This window comes from Zeus faber (genome assembly GCF_960531495.2).
Source record: "Zeus faber genome assembly, chromosome: 2".
NCBI lineage: Eukaryota > Metazoa > Chordata > Actinopteri > Zeiformes > Zeidae > Zeus > Zeus faber.
Window position 1 is genome coordinate 11,992,640 of NC_137189.1, and position 24,313 is coordinate 12,016,952.

Consider the following 24,313-nt stretch of genomic DNA (forward strand, 5'->3'; position numbering starts at 1 on the left):
CCCCCCCCTCCCCGCATCTTCCCCCCTCTTCACTTTCTCTTCTCCTCTCTCTCTTCTTATTCCCTCTCCCCTTGTCCTCATCATCTTTCCCCTCCTTTCCTCTCTCTCTTTTCTCCATTTATTCTCCTCTCCCTTGCACGCTTCTTTCGCTTTCTCTCTGCCCCTTCTTCTTCCTCTCTCAGGAGCAGCTGCGGGGCTACGGTCGTGCCTACGACCTCTCTCGCTCCGAGAGGTCAAAAGTGCACGAGCTTGCTGTCACCATGGCAATGGACGGGCAGCCGCTGGGTCTCATCGCAGAGCTGCTAGACGTTGCCGTGGGACCGCTCGGGCTGTCGGTCAAATATGTCCTTGAAGATGCCGTGACCAGGGTGGTGTCTGTGCTCAGGTATCTGCTCTCTCTCTCTCTCTCTCTCTCTCTCTCTCTCTCTCTCTCTCTCTCTCTCTCTCTATCCATCACTCTCTCTCTTTCAGTTCTATTAGCAGTGTTTTCAACATTGAACATGGTCCAAAAACTTTCAAATACAGCATTCTAAAAAGTAAACCAATAAATAACGTGTGTGTGTGTGTGTGTGTGTGTGTGTGTGTGTGTGTGTGTGTGTGTGTGTGTGTGTGTGTGTGTGTGTGTGTGTGTGTGTGTGTGTGCCAGGTGTTTTTTATTTATTTATTTTCCTTTGTGTGGATGGTGAGGTTAACCTGCTTTGTTACAAGACTCTATTAACAGAGTTTATCCTGCAAAATGAAAAGTGAGATACATATGCTCTTTGAAGGGCAGTGAATGCTGTCCACTCTGTCGTACATTTGAAGAAGCCAGCTTTTATGCAGAGAGAAGGTTGGGCATCTCCATAGATGAGCCATATGATTCGCTGTTGCCTTCACTAACAGCTAACAACTGTTTTAGTGGAGAGAAACGATAACACACTATCGCTGCCGGAAAGCATACATTGAGTGTTTACACAAATGGTCCTACAATCGAGAAAACACAGATAACGACAAAAACAGTTGTGCCATTGTGATCAGGAATGTGCATGCCCAGACGAGGAGGTGCCGAGAGTAATACATTCTTCCCACCACGTGAACACAGCTCTCATAGAAAGAAACATGTTCCTTAGCATTGAGACAGAGGCCATTCATGTCGAATAATAGATTAGGATTGGTTATAAAGCAATATGAAACATCAGTTATTAAACAAAGCATATACACTACTCACAAAAAGTTAGGGATATTTGACTTTCGGGTGAAATTTATGGAAAATGTAAAAAGTTCACGCTACAGTGATATTATATTATGAAAGTAGGGCATTTAAGTAGAAGCATTCAATGGTGATTTCCTCATCTCAAACAATTTATTGAAACAAAAGTCAACAACAGTGGTGGGTTTACCACAACAAAAAATGTCAATGTCTCAATAACTTGTCATGTGCCCTTGAGCATCAATTACAGCTTGACAACCACGTCTCATGCTGTTCACAAGTCGACTTATTGTCTGCTGAAGCATGGCCCCCCACTCTTCTTGAAGGGCAGGCCCTCAGGTCATTGAGGTTCTGGGGCACAGAGTTACGAGCCTCTACACGGCGACTCAGCTGATCCCATAGGTTTTCTATGGGATTCAGGTCTGGAGGAAGTGCAGGCCACTCCATTTGAGGTACCCCAGTCTCCAGCAGCCGTTCCTAATGATGCGACCTTGATGAGCTGGAGCATTGTCGTCCATAAAGATGAAATGAGGCCTGTGTTGTTCATGCAGGGGCACGATCACTGGATTAATGATGTTATTCAGGTAGTATGGTCTTGTCACTGTACCATTCACAAAGTGTAGGGCAGTTCTGTATTGACTAGACACACCTGCCCACACTGTAACACCACCACCACCAAAGGCTCGTCTGGTGACAACAGTGGCTGATGCATAGCGCTCTCCTTGATGTCTCCAACATCGTTGGCGTCCATCATTTCTGCTCAACGTGAATCGACTTTCATCATAGAACAGCACTGAGGCCACTGGTCCCTCGTCCAGCGTGAATGCTCCCTGGCCCGTGCAAGACGATGGTGCCTGTGCCTGGTGGTGTGGTCAGGTTTCCTTGCAGGTCGTCTAGCACGCAGACCAGGCCAATGTAAATGGTTTTGAATGGTCTGACGTGACACTTGGTGCCTCTCACCTCCCTTAGATGTGCCTGGAGTTGAGTGACATTCATCATCCGGTTCCGCAGGGCACTGTTCACAATGAAGCGCTCATCAGTGTGGGATGTGGCCAAAGAACGTCCACTTCTATGCCTTTCTGTGGCTCTTCAGTCTCTGTATCTCTGTTGGAACCTGCTGATGACACTCTGTGACACTCTAAGCTCAGTGGCCACTTCCCTCTGAGAACATCCTGTTTGAAGCCTCACAATGGCGAGGTACTGTTGATCAGTTGTTAGGTGTCCTCTTGGTCTCATGATGTCAAAATGTGAACAGCATGATGAAGAGGACTGTTTAAATACCAATTCTAATTGAACCAGGAAATGTATTGGTCGATTCATGGATCAAACACCTGTTGTGAATTTTGCCGTTCAGCTCCTTGTTAGAGAACAGCAAGTTGTGCAAAAAGTACTGAAACATTGAACAGTTGGACATTCAAAACTTTAGAGAAGGTCAAATTAAGTTCACTTGTAAAAATTATAGTGCATTTTAGGTTCATCCTGAAATTTCACCCGAAAGCCAAATATCCCTAACCGATTTGATAACTAACAAGAAATACAAGTTATTTTGTTTGCAAACAAGCTCCTTTTTTCGAGAAATAAGGGATCTTCTCTCAGTCTGCGCAGAGGGTGATATTCTTCTTCTGTTGAGTTTTATTTCCCTTGCCCCATCTATTCTGGCATTGCCATGGCTTGGTTGAAACGGCCCGAGACGGAAATGTTCCCGAATGTAGCTGCACGTGTGAATAGTGAAAATCACTAGCGGTGCCTGAAAGGTTATCCCAGTAACCAGGAACTATGTGTGAAAGAGGCTTTAAATTCACTGAGTCACACGCTCGAAGAGCATCAGCATCCACACTCTGCGTCCTACACACGTCGAATCACATTACATCCTCATGAAACAAATCAGATTAAGGGGGGAGAAGCATTTTATTCTATTTTTGTTTTTTTATTTTCACCCCACCCTCAAAAGACATTTTGCTTTATGTTCCGAAAAAAAAATGTAGAATAGCACCCTGCCTAACCAAATGTTGGAGAGAAAGCTGGGCGCACCACCTACCTGATCTATTTCGGTTCCCGTTTGAAGATGTACACTGGCCTCAGCAGGTTTTAGGGAAAATTACGTTAAAGTGGTTCCTTGAAGTGGCTGAATGGAATATGGAATCTACAGCAACTGCCATCGACAATTGGACACTTTCTTGTGTCTGTGAAAAGACTTTTGGCTTTTGATACTTTTTTCTTTTTTTTTTTTTTTTTTGCTAAAATCTCTTTCCAACCGCAGTTCACACAAGGAAGTTTATATTCCGGGCCAGTGTGAATGGCCAGCGTTCCAAACCATTAAATTACATAATAAATGTAATTCAGTGTTATTCAGTGTCATTATCATTACCCTGTGATGGTGTTATTGAACATTTTTATGGATTGTTAAATTTCAAATTGACAAATCGACATGACTATAATTAGATGAATTTCTACTAAAAATGAACAGTTGGCACCCCTGACCTTGTGTACTTTTCTGCCTTTCAGAACAGAAATTAATTTACAATTTTGTACATAGTGGATAAAAAAAAAGCCAATTCTTAACTGGCAACAAAATATAAAAAATTACCAATCTACTGTGGAAGCAGAGCTCCAAAGGCTATTAACAGACCGAATAAACAAACACAAGCCAGAAAGCAGTGTTGAGTTGAGTTTGCCTCTTCCTTCAACAAATCAGCAGCGGGCCACTTTCATACAGTAGTGACTGTAGCTGGTGTTGCAGCTTGTATTAGATATATTCTATATGCATTCTATACGCTTAATTAGGCGCAGGGATTTTATCTTTTTGGGGCACAAAAGTAATGATACGGTTTATATTTTCAGATCTCATTCAGGGCCTGAATGACAGTACCATAGTGGGATGCTGCAACTTTTATTGTTGAAATACCGTTTTGTTTCTTGGAGGAATGAAAGAGGTGGAAATTTTACTTTTAACTCTTGGCTCGCCAAATTTTCCAAAAGGGTTGGTGACGTTCATATTAGAAGATTTCGGAGGCCGTGGTAGGCGGGATATCGCATCCTGCTGTTCATGAAACTGCCCTTCACTTTGTTTAGTGGTGTGTATGAAGGCATTCCCATCATAAGGGAACAATGTTTACACCAGAGGGTACACCTGGTCCTGTAAAATGGCCTTATAGTCCTTGGCCGTTATACAACTATATAGAGCTACTATTCCTTGACCCAATGACCCCCATGAGCTGGATCCCCCACCATGTTTGTAATTGTTGGACACAGACACTGTGGCGCCCTTTGGGTTTCCTTTGGGTGCCACAATAGAAAGGCAAATTCACATAATTCACAGAATGGACATATCATTAATAATCAAAGAAGTTATTTTTTAAATTCTGCATCTCATTTTTTGTCTTTTGGTACATCTTTTGGATAAGGATTGCGGCGGGACTGGCTAGGCCAGTGGCCATCAAGCCTCTTCATTGGCTTTCATAAATGTGGAACAATGTCCTTGATTATATTCCTGCCTCATTTCCTGCTTCTTTATGGGAGCTCAATGGGCCATGGTGCAGATAGATGGCACCTGCACTTACACACAAGCTACACAGACACTCACACACACACATACAGTACACGCACTGTTAAGCAGACACGTGCACTCTCTCACATGAACACGCGCACACACTTACTGTCCTTTGTCTCTATGTCCACTGATTAATTATCTTATCATAATTAATGTGGCCCAATACAGCTGTTGCCTTCCAGATCTCGCTCTGCTTTTTACAGGTGTGTGTGTGTGTGTGTGTGTGTGTGTGTGTGTGTGTGTGTGTGTGTGTGTGTGTGCGTGTGCGCGTGTGTGCGCGCGTGCAAGGGGAGAAAGGTTGTGTGCCCTGTTCAATACCTTTTTGGGACCATGTGATCTCACTCTGCTTTTTACAGGTGTTTGTGTGTGTGTCCATGTTACTGTGCGTGTGTGTATTTGGCAGGTATGAATGGTTCAGGCTTGTTTAGGCTCTGTAAGCCTTCGCTCTGGTGCAGCAACCATTTCTGAGCCTCCTGCTAATGGCTGTCTTTTGTATCTGTCATATCTAGTGTGTGTGTGTGTGTGTGTGCGTGTGTGCGTGCGTGCGTGCGCGCCCGCACGCGCGTATGTTCCGCTGTCATTGCTCCCAAAAAACACACAGTAAACATCCAATGTAAAAGTGTTGCGTTTTCTTTCCCTCTGTGCTGGCCACATCAGGTTGTATGTCTTATGTGTATATGTGTGTGCACGTTTTGTTTCTGTTTTTTTTTTTTTTGTTTTTTTGCAAACATGCACACGCCTGTGTGTACACACTCAAGCCCGGCAGCAAAATAGAGTTGAGTCAGGGGAAATTACCTTTTTTCCCCCCTCCGTCTGTGTGAAAAATGGCTCTCCTCTGGCGACTAGCACACACACTTGTATACGCACACACACACACGCACACCACAGCAGTAGAAAACAGCCAGAGCAGAAAATGCACTAATGACGCTGCAGAAGGATTACACGGACATGAAAAAAAAAAAAAAATCCTTTTATGTACAACTTCTCCCGGTGCCTGGGAAATTAATAGTTCCACCCCATTGCAACATTGTGTGGGCGACAGAAACATATTTTACATTTACACATAGCACATTAAACATTTACAGATTTTTGTTATGGTAAAGAACAAGAAGTATTATGGTAAAATTCGACTGACATCACATGGGTTAAAATGGTTTTCCATTTGTGGATGCCACTAGATTTTTTTCCATCATCATTAAATTGAACAAATTCAAAACTTAATTTGAAGTCGTAATCCATAAGATTATATTGTAGTAAATAAATAAATAAATCGATCCCATATTTGATACTTTATTTATCTTTCAGCCATTTCTCTCAATGTAAATGTAACGATTGATCATTTGTTTGTTGGTGTGGCTTGTTTTGTAGTGGAGACCCAGACGCCCTGACAAATTACCCAGAGCCCCTCACCGTTCTGGAGGCTATTGTGACCGCCGTACACAACAACGTCCAGAGCGGGTAGGACACATTCCTTATCTTCCCCTCGCTCTCTTTTCTCTTTATTTAATTTCTCTCTTTTCTCATAACAATAAGAGAAATTACATTTCTAATAGTAAATGCCTATTGTTTACATTGCCAAAGCAAATGGAATATATTTTATGTAAACTTATATTTAGTATAAATAATAATAATAATTATTATTATTATTATTATTATCATTATTATTATTATTATTATACTATTATCCCCCTGCCACCTCCCTCGATCATTAACTCCCCATCTTTTTTTTGGTCATAATTTTGTAAATAACAATTACAGGATATGCCTAGTCCAGTGCTAGTAGTTTAAACCAATTATTTTTAGCCTGGAACTCTTCAGTTATGCTTCTAAAACCCTCCTCTTTCCGTTTATTATCCAGGGATGGCGCGGTGAGCTCGGACGACCTGCTCGCATGGCTGCGGCCGTTCTGTGGCAATGCGGCGCTGCCTGTGCGACCTCGGATCCAAGTGCTTCAAATCCTGGAGAACAACTTTAGCCTCGGAGACAGTGACGTGCGCCTCCTGCTGCTCTACAGGACCCGGGCCGTCTTGAAAGATCGACAGGTAACACACGCACACACACAAATGTGTGGCATTGATGCCAAGTGGGTAATCGCTGAAAAATGACTCGGTACTCTAAAAGAAGAACAACGGCTCTCTTATGTCTTGAGGAGGGCGCGGAAGTCTGTCTATTTTTTTTTTACCCTCCAAGGTCATTCATTACGTGCAATGGCTGTCCATGATATGTAAAAAATATATAATAACTATACGATTTAGAAGTTGTTTATGAGAGGTTTATACTCTAAGTGCCTAGAAAAGGATCTCTTTTTTTGTGTGCGTTTTTTTTTTAAGATTCTGATGTAGACCTATTAGCTTAAAAAATGCACTAGGTTTATAATACATATCTTATTTGGCTTAATTCACCACAAAATGTATCTTAATGAAAAGTTTTTTTTCCCTGCTAGGCCTATTTATTTTCCCATCAGATATGGATTGGCTTTTTCTACACTTAATCACCGCGGCACCGTGTCGGCGCTGTCCTTTCAGCACCACAATTGCGTGGAGCGGAGATGAATGTTCGAAATTCTTTCTTTGCTATGTTTTGTGCTAGGCCTATAGCCTACACCAATGTTTATTCAACAATTTCGGAACATTCAAAGCAATCACAATGTTATAATTGAAATAATTAAATTGGTTGTTTTAACGTGAACGTTTGAAAATGAAACCATTTTGCAGAATCAACAATGCATTTCTTCACATGCATTTGTAAATGTAGGCTAGGAAAGATCAGTTAATTAATCATGATGAATTAGATATTCATCTATAAAAACATGTGTTTTTACCCACATGTGATTGCAGTCTGACATAGCGAGATGATGACAAAGCGGCGTCTGAAATGAAAGCTCATTTTACTACGTGGCTCATATGTGCGATGTGCATTATGGGAGAGGACAGGGCATCACGGGCACAAAACAAATCTCTATGATAGGCCCGCCTCAGAATTCCGAGAAAGAATTCTGAGAAAAAACTCCTGCAGTGCACACTCTGCTCCCTCTCCTATTTGGAAAACAATACTGTTGGTTTTAATTTCAGTTTGAACGTTTTTGGAACGTTAAAAAATGTATTTTACTATCATCAGTTGGTCGATCAGTCGACACATTTTAACATCCCTAATAAAAACAGTGATAAAAGATTAAATAATAAAAGGGAAGGCGAAGGGAAGTGGGGTGTTGGCAACTATATGGTTTCTGAATATCAATTTTGCACACACACACACACACACACACACACACACACACACACACACAGACTGTCCAATAAAGCCTCTTCCACCATGAAAGGCTTTTACTCGTAACTTGGTACCTTCTCCATCATCAACACATTTGCTCTGTTTGTGTCTTCTGGAAAACAAAAACAAATGGACGCACACAGATGCTTGCTCACTCAAGCATCCGTCCACTCACTCGTTCTAAAACACACACACACACACACACACACATATATAGCAGGCATATCCAGCGGCTGCATCCCAAAGTGAGGAGGATGGATGGAGGATAAAAAAAATGGGGGTGAGAGGCGACCTTCATGTCACTCTTTTTTTCCAACTGATTTGCAGTGGGATGTTTGCTTGAACAGACGCCTCTCCCCGAATACTGTACCAGTGTAATAAAGTACAGTAGCTCCTCTAGAACCATTCTTACCCATTTCTGGCCCTCCCTCCCACTTCCAATCCAGAAATCGAATCTCCCTTTTTTCTGCATTGGAGATATATGACAAACGGAGAGGCTCGGCTTGGAATTGACTTGCCCTTGACATTCAGATTCGGGCTGCAAGTTGTAGCGGCGATACACCAAAAGACCTCCAAAAGGCAGCAGCATGCATTTAATGGCTGTTATTTCCGATCCCAGGGGATCACATATTTTGGGATTCTTTCACACAAGAAGGAGACTTGAGACTAGAGGTTATACTAACCAACCTGGTATTTTCATAGTTATTCTCGCCACTGTCTGGCCATCTCTAATCTTAACCGCCCCTTGACACAAGAGCTCATTGGAGATCCTTATGATTCTCTGAAGATCCTGACATTTCGTCTGGGACTCCCAAGATCCAAGCTTTGTCCTTTTGTGCATACCATACTATTAGAGGATCAGGGAAGCATGTCTTTCTAGTCTTTCTATCCCTTTTACCTTCATAATTTTAAGCTTGCTCTGACGTTGCTTTGCCACATGGTTGTATGTCTGATTTAGAACCATGCGAGAATGTGTTTGGTAAACATTTTCCGACTTATTGTCCTCCACTGCGAATCTTGAGAGCGGGCCTAAACATTTTTTTGTTCTTTTTTTTTTTCCCCCATCAGTCAACGGTGTAAACAAAGTAGAACAAATTCATTTCCAATTCATTCTTAATTGTCCAACATCGTTGGACAGTATCAAAGCCAAGGTGTTTTGGCTCCGACATTTGTTTCATGAAGTTAATTTGCACTAATTTGTTCCGGAGGGGGTTGCGGAAGAAGCAGGGAGTCTGGGATATTTCAAAAACAATTCCTCCCTCAAACACGTTGTCACACACAATGTCATTGAACAAATAAAATGTAGTAATGTGCATATTCGGGAGATCGCCTTGACTTCCATGCATTTTTTACAAATGTATGTTTTCGTGAATAAACATCGCACATTTGAGGGTTCGACAGGTTCCTCCTGCACAAGTGTGCGCGTGTGCTCACTCACTCAGGGGAGCCCACCATCAAGTGGCTACTCATTAAGTCTCCCGGCTGACTAATTAACGGCTAGAGCCAGTTAATTAATATGTAAATGTATGCGCACAGCTCTGGGCCATTGTCAGTGCAGGTGGACAGGTGTGTGTGTGTGTGTGTGTGTGTGTGTGTGTGTGTGTGTGTGTGTGTGTGTGTGTGTGTGTGTGTGTGTGTGTGTGTGTGTGTGTGTGTGTGTGTGTGTGTGTGTGTGTGTGAACTAATTGGGCAAGCTCCTGACATTTTGCAGTCTCTTGCTAAACACACACACCTTTAGAAGAGCGTATATCCAGAGGATCAGATAATTAATCTCGTAAAGAAAGTCCCCACCTAAGTAACTCTCTGATACTTGCCGACACCCTACTCACAAATCCACAGACACACCACGTTCGAAACATACACATGTGTAGAAGCACGCGTGGAAACGTGCGCGCGCGCACACACAGACTCTTTACGTATCCGATTTTTCCTCCTAATTGGAGCGCTGCGTCGCTGTCCACACTGGCAGCCACACTGACATGTTGGTGCCCCGGGGCCGGTGCCCCCCCCGACCCCATCATGAGAGGGAGAGGGAGAACAGGAGAGGCAGGTGTGGAGTGGAGGAAGGTTGGGGAAAGAAAAAACAGTGGGTTTTAGAAAATTTTGAGTCAGAGTTTGTTTGTTAAGCGCAAGTCATTTAAGTTAAAAAGAACATGTTAATTCCATATGTGCTATTGTTTCATACCTTTGACATACTTAGACATCGGCCAAGGCATGCAAGTATAAGAAAAGGGGACGACATGGCAACTTTTTTTGGGCAGCTAACATTGCACTGAGGGCAAGCAAGAAGAAAATCTTTAAACATTCTGCCTTGTAAAAGCTCTAACGGTGAATCGTGATCATTTTATGCCGAGAGAGGAAATAAGAAGTGAAGAAATGATGATGTTGATGATGTTTTCCTCCGCCCCCACACCTCAGTCACTCAACCAATCAGAACATCCCAGAATGCACTGCGGCCCTTTGAAATGCTGTAAACGTGCGCGCACAGACAAACACTCACACAGACACACACACACACACCTGCCGACTTCTTCTCGGCTTTCATCGCTATGACAACGAAACCGCCGAGTCCCAGTTTGAAGGAAGAAGCAGGACCTGTGGTGTGTTTAGGTTTCCCTCAACGTCTCCGTTTATTTGATAAAGTTTGAAGTTGATCATCTGATAACATTTGATAAAACTATGTGACTAGAAATACCAATATCAACAATGTCACAAAACAATATACACACACTCACACAGACAGGTGTGTGTGTGTGTGTGTGTGTGTGTGTTATGCACACCTACACACACACACACTCTGACTGGATTGAGAATAGAGATGTAACTTTGTAACAAGCTTGAAGAAAACGCTGCTTTGATCTCTGAAATTAAATATCCGTCTCGCAATCTTTTTAATGCGAAATTTCAGGAAACGTTCTCTCTCTCTCTCTCTCTCTCTCTCTCTCTCTCTGCATCACTCCATCTCTCCTCCCCGCTCTTTCTCCCTATTGTAAACACGCTGCAATTGACAAAGAGAAAGGGAAGGAACAAGTTATTTTGTACATATCTCTCGAGCCTCAATCATCCCTGATTGTTTAGATAATTTGAGGAAGAATATTGGATGAGGTTTTTTTTTGTTCTTTTTTTTTTTTTTAATAATTCAGTTCCATTGAATGAGGACAAATTCTGCTCAAATTAGCCGTCGAGGTATCAGAGAAAGAAATATCAGAAAAAACTGCAAAACACGTGCTACTAATAGTTGGAAGGCCTCACTTTAGCCAGTGATGTCGAAACTTTAAACATAGTTCATTCACAATAGATACGTTTAGTTAGTAAGGATTAAAAGTTTAACACAGGGTTTTGACATTTTTACGCCTCAAATGAGTATCCAGTTTCACATTAACTTGATTTAACTTGATTGGGGGAAGAAAAAATATCATGCTTTTCACAATTGCTAATTGGGATGTGAAATGGGACAGGGATGGCTAAAAGAAAATGTATACTCTGAACTCGGCATGGAATTGATACAATTTAATTCTATACAACTTGAATTTCTGAATGTTTGAAAATGAATAGATATATTTGTCTCGACCGATTGTTTTTCAGTTTTATCGACGTCCCCACTCCCTTTTGTCTCTCGCTGTCTCCTCACCATCCGCTGCTTAAACACTCGCGTTGTGTTTTCCTGCAGTCCGTCTCTCCTCTCTTTTCTTTGACTCTGTCAAGGAAATCTTTAGACGACTCCTTTTGAGTGAAACACCCTCACTTTTTTTTACCATCTGTTTGATTTGAGGACAGGTGATGAAAGATTGACTTGCTGTAAATGTGTAGCTGCTACCACCAGGGGCATAGCTTTTCATTGTCTGTTTCTTAAAGTTTTGGATGAAATTATTTTCATTTGTATAGGAAGGAGCGTCCAGAAGCATTCACACAGTTAAAAAAAACTTCAATCTCACGTTCTTGAATCGTGAGGATGAAGTACAGATGGAGGTTTTTGGGGGTATTTTTAAGCTGTTCAGACCGATGGTGTCCGGTCGCGGGTCAGACTAGACCACATTAGTGGAAAGGCCACAGCATGATTTACTAGGGCCACTGCAGCCACACACACACACACACACACACACACACACACACACACACACACACACACACACACACACACACACACCCCTCACACCCCTCCAAGCCCAAAATGCCACTTGGCCTCACAGGAGGGCCAACACAATGATTCCCATATTTGTGCATGCAGTCTCTCTCTCACACACACACACACACATACATGAACGTGCATGAGGGAGCAAAAAGGTAGGTTTTAATGAGACAAATTGAAATGCTGACATTTGGGCGGTGGGGGAGGGGAGCACGGGGTTGAAAGGTGAAGGGAGAGATGGATCTGGTGACTTCATTTCAGATGATCAGTCATAACAATGGGGCGTCCAAATGTCACCACCGTCTCCATTTTGAGGGTCTGTTTGGACGCAGAGAGAGAGAGAGAGAGAGAGAGACAGAGAGAGAGAGAGAGAGAACCTCTCTAATGTAGGCTTGATGTTACACTATAATTGAATTACTACGACAAGTCCCTCAGCTGTGCGAGCATTGAAAATAACCCCAACAACTACCAAAACAAACAGCCCGGCAACACGCGCACACACACAGACAATCAGACAAACCCAAGGAAGGCTAACATGACCAAGATCATTTCACAAAGGTCTTTCGCTCGTCAGTGGGTGGATTCTGTGCTAAAATTCCACCACAATTTTTGTCTTTCCTTCTGTCCCCTCCCCTCTTTCTCTCGCTTCTGTGTTGCTGTGTTCCGTGGCCTTGCAGGGTGCTATACCGTTTATCTTATATAGATGAGCAGAGTTGACCAACCTCCTGCCTTTAACCACCCGGTTCATCATCTCCTCCACCTTCACTTCTCCATCAGCATGAAAACTGCTTTGAAACTTTAGAAAAGGTGTTCCGCTTTTTGAATTTCCATTTCTTTTTATCTCGCTTTTGTTTTAACCATGAATACCTAGCTTGTATCATATCAAATTAGTTGTCATTTAGACTTAAACCCTCTTTATATTTAGTTAATTAAGCCCCTTTCTTTTGCTTTTGAAGGTCCTGTTGTCCCATTGAACCTGACAAAAGCTGCTCAGCCTTTTTTAAGTTTCCCCATCTTTCATTCTACTTCAACATTCTGAAACTATTTTCACTTTTTGCTTTGCCAATGAGGTCCGCAGGACAACTCCAAGACATCCAATAAAATGTCAGTGTTTTGCCACTGAAAGAGAATATGGGAGCAAGACTATAGCCACATGTTTCATAATGGTCAAAGGGATGATTTTCTTCAGTATGTGAGTTTACCAAAATTAATAAAAATAGATTCTAAAGGATCTGTCAGGTTCTGAGAGATCGTCTGGCGACCGGAGTCACAGTAACGCACAATGAGATTAATAGTTTGGAGAGCTGTGTTAATGTATTGATGTAGAGATATTGAAATACTGCCTATCCTTTGCTTGTAACACTTTATTGTAAGTCACCCGTTCAAGTCTTTAAGCTTCCCCATGGGGGCTTATTTCATTGTGGTCAGGAGTGGAGGAAGAAAATATTAACCAATCATTAATTTAAAACTGTAGAAACACTGTAGGTAGTAAATATAGTAAAAACAGAACAAATAGTGAAGACATTAAGACCAACAAAAACAGTGAGAAATTAAGTTGGAGAGGCCGGTCAGAACCAAGAAAATGCCTGTGGTCAATAAAATACCAGTAAGATTAATGTATTAATTACCTAATAATCCACATCATATACCTGAAGAATGTTGTCACTGCCCAATATTTGGCACAATTTGCACCCGAAGTGCAGAGGGGGCTGATATGACTGGATGCAAAGATGCTGCGGTTGCAAAATAGTGCATGATGCAGTGACGTGTGCACTGACTTTTAAACACTTTCTAACAAAAATTACAGACCTTTATTCAACACCTCTGAAGTTGACTTTAAAAGTTAACTAAAATCCCTTACCCTTGCCCTAACCTTGTTCTGAACCCAACTCTCACCTTAGTTACTGAATCCTGGCTAGACACATACACACACACACACACACACAAATAAAAACACTATTGCACATGCCGCATGTCAATGATGTTTGGCCTGAAGTGGCTTGTTCCACACTCACTGCCCTATCAATATTTATCTCTCCTTCTTACTCTTTTCTCTATCCGTCCCCCCCCCCCCCCCCCCCCCCCCAATACGGTAAAGGAATTTGCAGCCGCCTTTAGAGGTCAGCAGGATAGCACAACAGGCCCCGATGCACCATGGTCCGAGAGCTGCAATTAAAATACATCGCAGTATACACACTCCCCGTCTTCCTCCATCCATACATCCCTCCGAAACACCCCCTCCCCGTCCTCTTGACGTATCTCTCTTTCCTTCTGGCCCTGTCTCTTGCCGTCTTTGTCGGCCTTTCTTTTTTTCTATGGCAAGATAGGGTGGTGACTCTCATTTGCCATGCACCAATTAACTAGAAAATTACAGAAGGCCGCCGCTTCTGGACACATTGTAATGGGGGGTAGGGAAGCGACAAAGGTTAGACGTGAACACACACACACACACACACTATACACTAATTTGCATGCAAACTCACACACATGCTCTGTAACCACATAGTCTGATATGAGGGCGCTATAAGGACTCATCTCTTAACCTGGCAGCTGCGGAATGGAGAATATTCAGTCCATGCATTCCTTGTGTACATAAGGATCATATAAACACCAGACATGGCAGTGTTTCTGCCAGGTGTGCCATCGCCCTGTGCCTGTTTTATTTATATGACTGCTCAGACTGAATGTGAATCCTTTAGTGTCTCTGTCGACAGTGAATTCTATTTGATGTCCTTCGGGTTTAGAATTGATTAAAATGCGCGGTGGCACTGTGTTTGGGGAAAAAGCTAGTAGCAGAAAGCAAGTAAGGAAGACCTGGCAACATGGGAAAGAGCTTGATTACACAATTTCAAAATGAAAAATCGGAAAGGAGCATTTAGGACCCAACCCCCTGATCATTGTTGGAAAGACAGTGTCCCCAAAGTCCAAAAATCTTTTTGAATTCTGCTGTAAGATTGTCTGTTGTTGATAAAGTCTGGTTCCCTATCACAGATACCACGATTTATTACTCATGAGATCTGATCATCAGATCACGTAATCTAATTGAAATACTCGCTTTACTTGAATTCACACTTGAAAGGCAGAGGAAGTGACAACACTGTGCCTCTGTCCTGCCACTGTGGGTATATATTGCGGCTCGACCTCCGCTTGCTCCTCTTTTCTTACTTCGCTTAAGAAGAATCTACAAGATCTTGAATTTCCATGCCTGCTTCACCTCTCGGATCCCACTTGTGTGAGTCGGTGTGAATCACTGGCTTGAGAACTCTTTAGTGAGGCAGTATATTCACATAGTCACGGGGGTCATATACGGCCTGCGGACACCACATGGAGAAATGCGACCACCATCGGTCCTGTGCTGTTTGCCTTGGTACGCAGCACACTGAGGTGTCCCTGGAGGACGGCGTGGAGTGCTCAGCCTATGCCCCGCTCTCCCTGGCTACCGTCAGGAGACGGGTGGCAAGCTACCACAAGGAGGACGCCAACAAAGGAGCGAGGTCAAAGCACGAGCCTTGGTGAATGTTTACGACAAGTCCATGGAACCGGAGGAGGCCCTTGTCAATGTGGATAAGTGCATGGTTGCTTCGTGCAGGATCCACGTTGGGAACATTTCATATGGCTCCACCATCGCCACGGACGCATCCACCACGGGGTGGGCCGCCATCTACAATGTTAGAGCTGCACACGTGCGATTAGCTCTTCAGCACTTCCTGCCAACACTCAATGGCTGACATCTTCTGATAAGGTCGGACAACCCGTCGGCAATAGCATACATCAATCCTGAGGGCGGGATCTGGTCCACGCATGATCTGAACCTCCTCTCTGGATTGAGAGGAGATTCCAGGCGGTCCGCATCCCTGGTTGCCTCAACCATGGGGTGGACCTGTGTTCCAGTTGGAACCCCCGGGCAGCAGACTGGCACCTTCTCCCCCAGGTGGTGACAGAGATCTGGATGCGGTTTGCATCGCAAGAGACGACGCAGTGCCCATTATGGTTCTTCGTAGGGGGGACGAGTGGGGGCCACCGTTGGGTGTAGACACGCTGGCCCACCCATGGCTGGGAGCGCCGCTTTCCCTCCTGTGGCACTCATTTAGCCGGTGCTGGACAGGGTGTAGGAGGACAACCTGGTACTGCTGCTGGTGGCCCCTGATTGGCCCAGCCATCTGTGGTTTCGCCGCTCTGTGTGACATGAGTGTGGGCCCCAAACCCGGGCCTATGGCACCTTCTAGCCTGGTGCTTGATGGGGTGGAGTTGATAGGGTGGTCATGTGTCCTATTGCTTCTTTCACCCTGAAGGTCATTACCCCTCCGTTTTGGAGTCAGGTCATTGAGTTAGCAGCCTTCTCTCAGCCAGTCTTTGAGTCAGAGGAGCCGAAGAGGCTTTGCACTTTATGCCCAGTTTGGGCACTGCAGTGTTATGTGGACTAAGGACTTTAGGCATGGGAACCAGTTGTTTGTGTGCTTTGGCATCCAAACAAAGGGTAGGCCCCTATCAAAGGAGCGGTTGGCTTATTGGCTGGTGGAAGCCATAGACTTGAACTACAGGAGCCTGTCATTTGAGGCCCCTCAGGGCCTGTGTGCAGACTCCACCAGGGGAGTGTCCTCCTCTTGGGCCATCTTTGCGGGGGGTCTGAGGAGGATATGTCAGGCAGCATCTTGGAGCTCCCCTTATACAATTGTGCATTTTTACTGTACATGTTGGACCTTACTAGGTCTGCTCTGCCACATGTCACATTTGGTGCACAGACCTGAGTATGCAGGTGTTAAGAAAAGTATCCCATAAGCATTTTTCCTCACACATCCACTGTCATGTCTGGGACGGGGATGACAGCTGGTTACGCTATAACTTTAACCTCCCTCGGGTGATCACCATACTATCGCGTGATAGTAGGTATACAGTCCATGAGTAATCGATCACAGTCCCTGTAATGAGATTGCTAGGTTGCGCAGGCAACCACGGTTCCCAGGGGAGGGACTAGATATATTTCTGATGCGGTAAGGTGGCCTTCTGAGGTGCTCAGCAGCGAAAAGAGGAGGAAGCAGAAGTCGAGCCGCGATATATACCCGCGAGGACGGGACAGAAGTGTGGCATTGTCCTCTGCCTTTCAGGCGTGAATGCAGAGCTTTTCAATTGGATTACGTTATCAAATGATCAGTCCCATGAGCAATATATCTGGTCCCTCCTCAGGGAACCGTGGTTGCCTACGCAACCTAGAAGTTATGAGTAAAGCTGTAAGACAAGACCAGCGTGTAAGTATGTGTGAGTCTCTACCCACACATACGGGAGGGAGACAGAGTCTTTCTGGCAGTGGGTTGCCAACATGGCAAGAGTTTTTATTATAATAATGAACAAAAAGGCTCACTGGCCAATAGGATACAATACAATAATGATTAGTTTGGGCGCTGGAGGAATGACGGTCCACTCTGGCTCCTGGACAGCCGACGAGCCTGTGCGCTGATCCCTCTCGGCAAGACAGACAAACATTAAGAAACTGCCTACCCCGGATCGCATCAATCAGCACTGCTTGGGCGCTGATTTGGCCGGTTCAGGCAGCTGGGCGGCCGTAGGAAGAAAGCCATGTTGCTGTCTGCAGCCGCAGCTTAACCCCTTAGTTGGCCACATACCCCCACCCATATGAAACATGTGTGAGCCCCACCTGAGGGACTCACACATGCTGCATATGCCCCTCCCAGGTGTCCCTGTGAATGATTAGATCATCTAGTCCGTGAGTCCATGAGTCTCTGAAAGCCAGCTGGGGCACCGAACAACCCGAATGGAAGTGTGCTAAAGTGGTATAACCCAGGGCATTCTGCCGTCTGCAGCCGCAGCTTAAACACGCCCCTTGGTCCGCTACGATGTTCTATGTCATAAGGAGAATGTACACCCAGTAAAATACAGGATATTACCCACCCCCTTGATCTTTGTTGGAACGACAGTGTCCCCACAGTCCAAGAATCTTGGTGAAATTTTCTTGAGCAGTCTCTGTTTTTATCAATATATAAAACAAGTCTGGTTATGAGTAAGGATTTAACACTCTTGTAGGAGGTATGATAAGGAAGCATATGTATCATGAGGAGGTATGATAAGGAGAATGATATAAGGAAAAAGTTCTCCAAGTTAAGGAGGGAGTAGGATCCTGTTTTTGACACTCGTTGGAAACATGGTCTAAATCCCAGTGAAATTCAAGGATGTCTCTTGTTTTAGTGATAGATACACAAGTGGTGATGCGTAAGGATATAACACACAGCCTTTGTCTAGGTATCATAAGAAGAATGTACAATCAGGCCCCTACGTATGTCCTCTGTATGTTTGTACACTGTTTATTTGAACCTAGAGAACTCTCCCTTTCTCTATCTCCCTCTATCCTCCCGAGCATCACCGCACATAACCGCTCATTCCTAAGCTCCACTCCACCTGGGGTAGAATGAAATATTAAGGCCACCGTTTGAAGTATGCAAAGCCTCGCTCGGCCCTGATACAAATGAAAGAAAAACACAAGAGCGAGGAAAAGAAAGTAATTCCTTATTGGTTGTGATAACCTACCTGAACGAAAGGTACACACACACACACACACACACACACACACACACACACACACACACCCACACAACATTAAGGATTAAGAAATGTCTACTGGCTAGGTTTATCGGAATAATGATGTTGATCCACCGTTGCGATTAGTGCTGGGTATTGTTTAAAAAATTATGATACCAGTACCAATACCAGCACCCTTCAAGTGATACGATAGAGTACTTCATTCGATACCTATTTTTTCTACGATACCCATTATGTGAACGGAAGCATTCAGTTGCGTAAAATGCCACCACTCACTCAGACGCCACTGGCGTGCAGTATACCCATACTTTGGAACGTTTAGGTGGCATCTCGGCACGCTGAGCTGCCAACAAATCGTCGTCAAATACACCACGCTCAACTTCACCCCCACAGACTGTTGTAACTGCTGCTGTGGTAGTGAGCCAATGACACGTCGCATTAAATTGAAAAATGCTTGCAGTGATTGGCTGCGAGCAAAACCATACAAATCGTTTTGTTTTTTCTAGATCTGGGTACAAAAATGATTGATTATCGTTTGACTGGAGAAGTTACGATACTCCAGTGGTACCTCGACTTACAGCTGCATCTACTTACATATAATCCAAGATACGAGTCGCGATAGTCGCGAAAATTTGAATCGTCTTGCGACCGACTGCTCCAAGATACAACCGTGGAAATTTGCAGTTGGCACGTCGGCGGCCAGTCAGCAGTCAGTCAGCGGGCGACCTACATCCTGTGTGCACATAGTTTGTGGCTTATCGATATCTTTTTCATATTTACTGTGTTTGTGCTGTGTATTTTGTTTATTTTCACCCTTCATGATTTCTTAATTTATATGGGAAAAATTGCTTCGACATACGACTGTTTTAACATACGACCGTTCTTATAGAACGAATGACAGTCGTAAGTCGAGGTACCACTGTACTTGGGTTATTGGGTTATTTTAGTCCAATGGGTTCTTGCGGTGTTCTCAGCACAAGCCCTGAGGCAACCTTCGTCGTTTGTCTTGCTCTTGTTCTGAGAGCTTCCCTTGTCACGATTGGCCCAAAGGAGGTGAACTTCAACCTCTCTTTCCTGGTCATTCAGCCTCCTCCCTTTACAGGGTCAATAAGCTTGTTTTTTTCCAGAGCCGCACCATTTGGAGCATGTTTTATAGATACCATATCTCCTCAAATAATAACAAGTATTCAAATAAAAAATACATAAACATGGCTGAATCTGAGTCAGTGTGTGTGTGTGTGTGTTGTTTTTTTTCTCTTTCAGTTCCTGTGCTGGTTTTACTGTGTTTATATTTTAGATCTATTGTTTTGGTTAGTTTCTACTTGTATACCTGATACGAATATTTTAAACCAATGGACGTTCTGCCTTGGATCAGGACAGTGGATTGTTTAATGTAGAGTGATCTGTGGTCCACTGTGCGTCCCGGGCCATTCCCATGTCTCCGAACAATAAAATAAAGCAAGTTAATTTTATATGTATTTATTTTGAGGAGCACGGCACCTAGACGGAAGTTGAGGTAAATAAAAGCCCCAGTCTCTATTTGAGGAAACACGGGTACTGTCAATAAATTACATTGAGTTTTATTTCACTATTTATTATTTAATTGTTTTCATCTTTATTTAAAGCAAAGCCACTGCCCCCTCCTCTCGCTGTAACGTTCGTGCTTCTTTCACCGCAGAGTTCTTATTGAGTATCCTGCTGACGGTGTTTTGGGACACGTTCCCTGGTGGTTCTAATGTCTTTTGTTCTTGCATCTTTTTAAATGTATTGAATACCAATACCCAGCCCTAGTTGCGATGGTACTAAAAAAGGCTTTTGAAATTAATATAGAAGTGCTGACAGCCGGGGAGCCGGGCAAGATGGCCTCTGCAAAGGTTGAGAGGGAGGGAGAGATGTTGATGAATTAGCAAGGGAAGGGGCTGAGAGGTTTTACACGTAAAAGCAGGGTAGAGCAGAATGAGTCTTTTCTTTTTTCCCACCCCGTGCAGATAAGCAATAAATGTAATGGATTTTCAGAAGTCCTCAGGATTGACGCCGTCTAATGCAACAGGTCAGGGGGTCGTTGTCATGATGGCATGTACCCGGCTACGAATCTTGCTTGTTTTGGCTACTTTTCTATCCATCCCTCTCCCCCTCTCTCTTTCGCTGGCCTGCAGTAAAAAAGGTTTATGCTCCCCATTTTCTAACTTTGGGGACGGGGGGACAGAGAGAGATGGGAAGAGCGCTTTGTCGTCCTACGGAGACGGACGATGATTTATGCCGGTATGGATGTCCTGAGCGCAGTGTCAGGCGAGGGTGAGGAAAGACAGAGACGGGAGGAGAGAATAGAGGAGTCCAGCATGTTTTATTTCTTGTTTTTTTGCATTATGCTGTGGCTGACTGGCTGTAGCTGTTTGGTTTGTCAATTCATGTGCACGTCTGGGACTTTTTAAAATTCATTTTTATTTAACCAAGGTAGCCACATTGAGATTGAATCTCTTTTTCAACAGGGCCATGGCCAAGAAAAGTAACACACAAATAACAATTTAAAAAAATGTTCAATTCAATTTGAAACCAGTCACCAATCATGTGTTTAAAATATGAAATAGAAATGAAATACTCAGGTTTTTGGTCTCCCTGTGGTTCATTCCAAGTTACCTTGGAAGACTGATAATGGGCAGTGCTTGAAGTGGGAAAAATATGTTATTCACATATTGGCTGGGGATGCGGGGGCTATGGAGAAATATGTGTCAGTACTCACCTTGTTCACATGTTGGCGGGGCGCTATTTAAGCCAAAGATCGCAGCTTGAGCCAGAGCTCGTAGCTTGTGCGTTTTAATAATTAGAAGAAAAAGTCTGCTCCGACCCAATAAGATATAATATATACAGGTACTCCTCACTTAACCTACCTGTTTAACGACCGTTCGGACTTACGACCAGCTCTCCGACCAGTCGGTATTGTACACTGCATATCATACCGCAACGAGCGTGGCGTGTGTCAGGGTCACGCATCTCATCTCATCACTGTTCTCAGTCTCATTCCCGCAGTCTGTCAGTATTCACTACACTGGCGTTCACAATCGCCACGCCCCCTTGTAGGCACGGAACTCTGTCATTAAGTGAGGAGTACCTGTATTACAATATGTCTACTTGATTTGTTCCCTTGAGAGGGCAGAACAGAATACCAGAAGCTTGTGAGAAGTGCAGGTGCGCAAGAAAGGGTCACGGTACGCCACAGAGTGAAACTTTGCAGTGCTGCGTACCGGTGAGTAACGGCCCACTTCTAGCACTGGTAATGGGTGAAGTTATTTGAAAGTAAGCTCTTGCTTTTATAATTAATTTAAGCCTTTTTATTTTTGTTTTACTTATGACAGGTTTAGGAAGTGAACTGTAGCTCTCATTAGCATTCTTAAAGGACCTTCAAGGCCGGCGTCAAATTGAGTTAGTCCTGTGTTCTTATCGTTGAATGTTTTACTGATTATAGCTCATTTGTGACCCACCACAGCAAAAGCCGCCATCTCGCGCATTTCTAAAATCGCCAGGAGCAGCCAAATAAATTGAAAAAACCTTTCCTGAGGGAAAATTAAATTTTTCCGGATTTGTGTTCCTTTGTGGGTTTTTTTTAGCTCTCAATGTATTTTCAAAACCGAGTTTGATTTATAAATAGTATAAAAATGTTAAACCGGGAGTTAAATATTCCCGTCAGATTACATGGGGAAACGCAGTTCACTTACCGAGACGCTGAACAGCGCTGAACAACGCAGATCGTTCGTTTCCTTTAAAGCGAACGTCCAGGTGATGATCATTCATCCATATTCCATGTGATGTGAAATCACAATGTGAAACTGTTTTGATAGAGTTCAGCCTTTTAAATTTTACATGTTTTATACACACACGAAGACAACGTTGTGGAAGGGGCGTGTCAAGACGAGGCTCTGATTTCCCTTATCTGTGAAAACTCTGGTTGATTAAGTGAAGCGGGTGGAGGAAGATCTAAATCATATCGCAGACCTTAATCTGACCCGTGCTATTGATCCAAGTTTAAGCAGCGCGCACTAGACTTCATTTTCCGCGATGATAGTCAGTTCTCTGACAGCGACGCTGAATCTGATATTATATATATTTTCAAGAACCAACGGAAAATAATTTCCACTTTTATAAAACATGTATATTCTTACTGTAAAATAAAAGCTTTTTTCAAAACAAAAATACGTTCAACATTCCCTCAAAACACAAGAACAAAGCAGTGATTGGCCCATTCCGCAGTATGTTATGTAGCCATCTGGCTTTGGCTACCCCATTTGCATTCTGGGAGCTAGGTGAATAAAGCTAAGTCTCTGCAAAACTTTCAAGGTGATTATCTCAGAAACACAGTTTGCCACATCCTTGTCATTAACAAGTCATAGTTTTAAAATGTTTGCTTGATTTGCACAAGTGATCTTGTTTGGAAGCTCTGATTCTCCTCTTCCAAATGATGCAGGGAAAAAAAAAAGTCAAGAGCTGCCAAATGACCCTAAAATATGGGTGGGTCACATTTATTGTCTCACCTTTTTTTTTTTTTTTTTCTTCCCAAACAATATGGTGAGAAACCTACCTAAAAATTATATCTTGGTAACCATGTCAGTCATAGTCACTTAGTTGTGCCGTAATTTGCGTTTGTTAATTGTAGTTGAAAAGGCAGAAGCAGCATTTTTTTTTTTTTTTACATGGAATTTTCAGAAAAAGTTTAATAGATAGAGGTGATACAAAAAAATATATATAAATATGGCTGGGCTGGGCTAACATTTTATTATACAGTATATATAATGTATAAAATAAAATGTCAGCCCAGCCATCATCAGGAAAACGGTCAAGGGTAATGGGTTAAAATATGTTCGCTGACTTGTGAACTGTCCAAAAGTCATCCTTGAGAATGGTTATGTATGACAGGTGAGTGGTTGTCATTGGGCGTCCTCTCCATCTCCTTGGCCGTCCTCACCCTCCTCACCCTCTGAATATTCATCATCTCACCCATGCATGATTAAGACTAAGAAGATTAAATATTAACTTATTAGGGCCGTTCGTGTGTCCCTACTTAATATTAATATGTAGCGTGAAGTTCGTTTCAAGATGGTTTCCAGGTACAAGCTAGCTTTCCCTCCGATGTCTCTCATTCCTCACCACCTCTCTGTTGTTTCCCTCCGCTCTGTCCATCTCATCTAACGGTTTTCAGCTCTGAGCTCCTACCTGCTCCAATCAGCTGTCCAGCTCCTTAACTCGCCCTCAGTTGTGCACTCATGATTTCAAGTCAATTGATCTTGCTTTTTTGGCGTTGTTCTGAAGGTTCAAAAACAACATTGCCAAAGCCCTAACATAGAAATTAACTTTTCCCCTAATAAAACCCCTGATGTGTGTGTTCAACTCCACCCCTCCCTCTACTGCTCAGTGAGTACCACTAGTCTATATGGAGGTCATCTCTCTCGCTCTCTCTCTCTTTCTCTCTCTCTCAGATCAAAGACTGAGATAATTACTGCATCACAGAGGGGATTGCATGGCCAACTTGCTGAGGGGGGCAATTCAATTGAATTAAATTGAAGCTTTATCGGCATGGCGTTTTGATTAAAAAACATGTTGCAAGCCATGCGCGTAAACATAAAATAAGACTGTA

General features: G+C 43.4%; 1 protein-coding gene across 1 annotated transcript in view; it reads left to right on the plus strand.

Annotated features, from left to right (window-relative positions):
- Positions 1-24,313, plus strand: part of nbas (NBAS subunit of NRZ tethering complex) — a gene marked incomplete at both ends in the record, with an annotated part of 203,143 nt that overhangs the window by 144,791 nt on the left and 34,039 nt on the right. Inside the window, 3 exons of the mRNA XM_080022664.1 lie at positions 183-385; positions 6,108-6,197; positions 6,598-6,781. Coding sequence (XP_079878790.1) covers positions 183-385; positions 6,108-6,197; positions 6,598-6,781 — 477 coding nt within the window. The remainder of the gene's footprint in view (positions 1-182; positions 386-6,107; positions 6,198-6,597; positions 6,782-24,313) is intronic.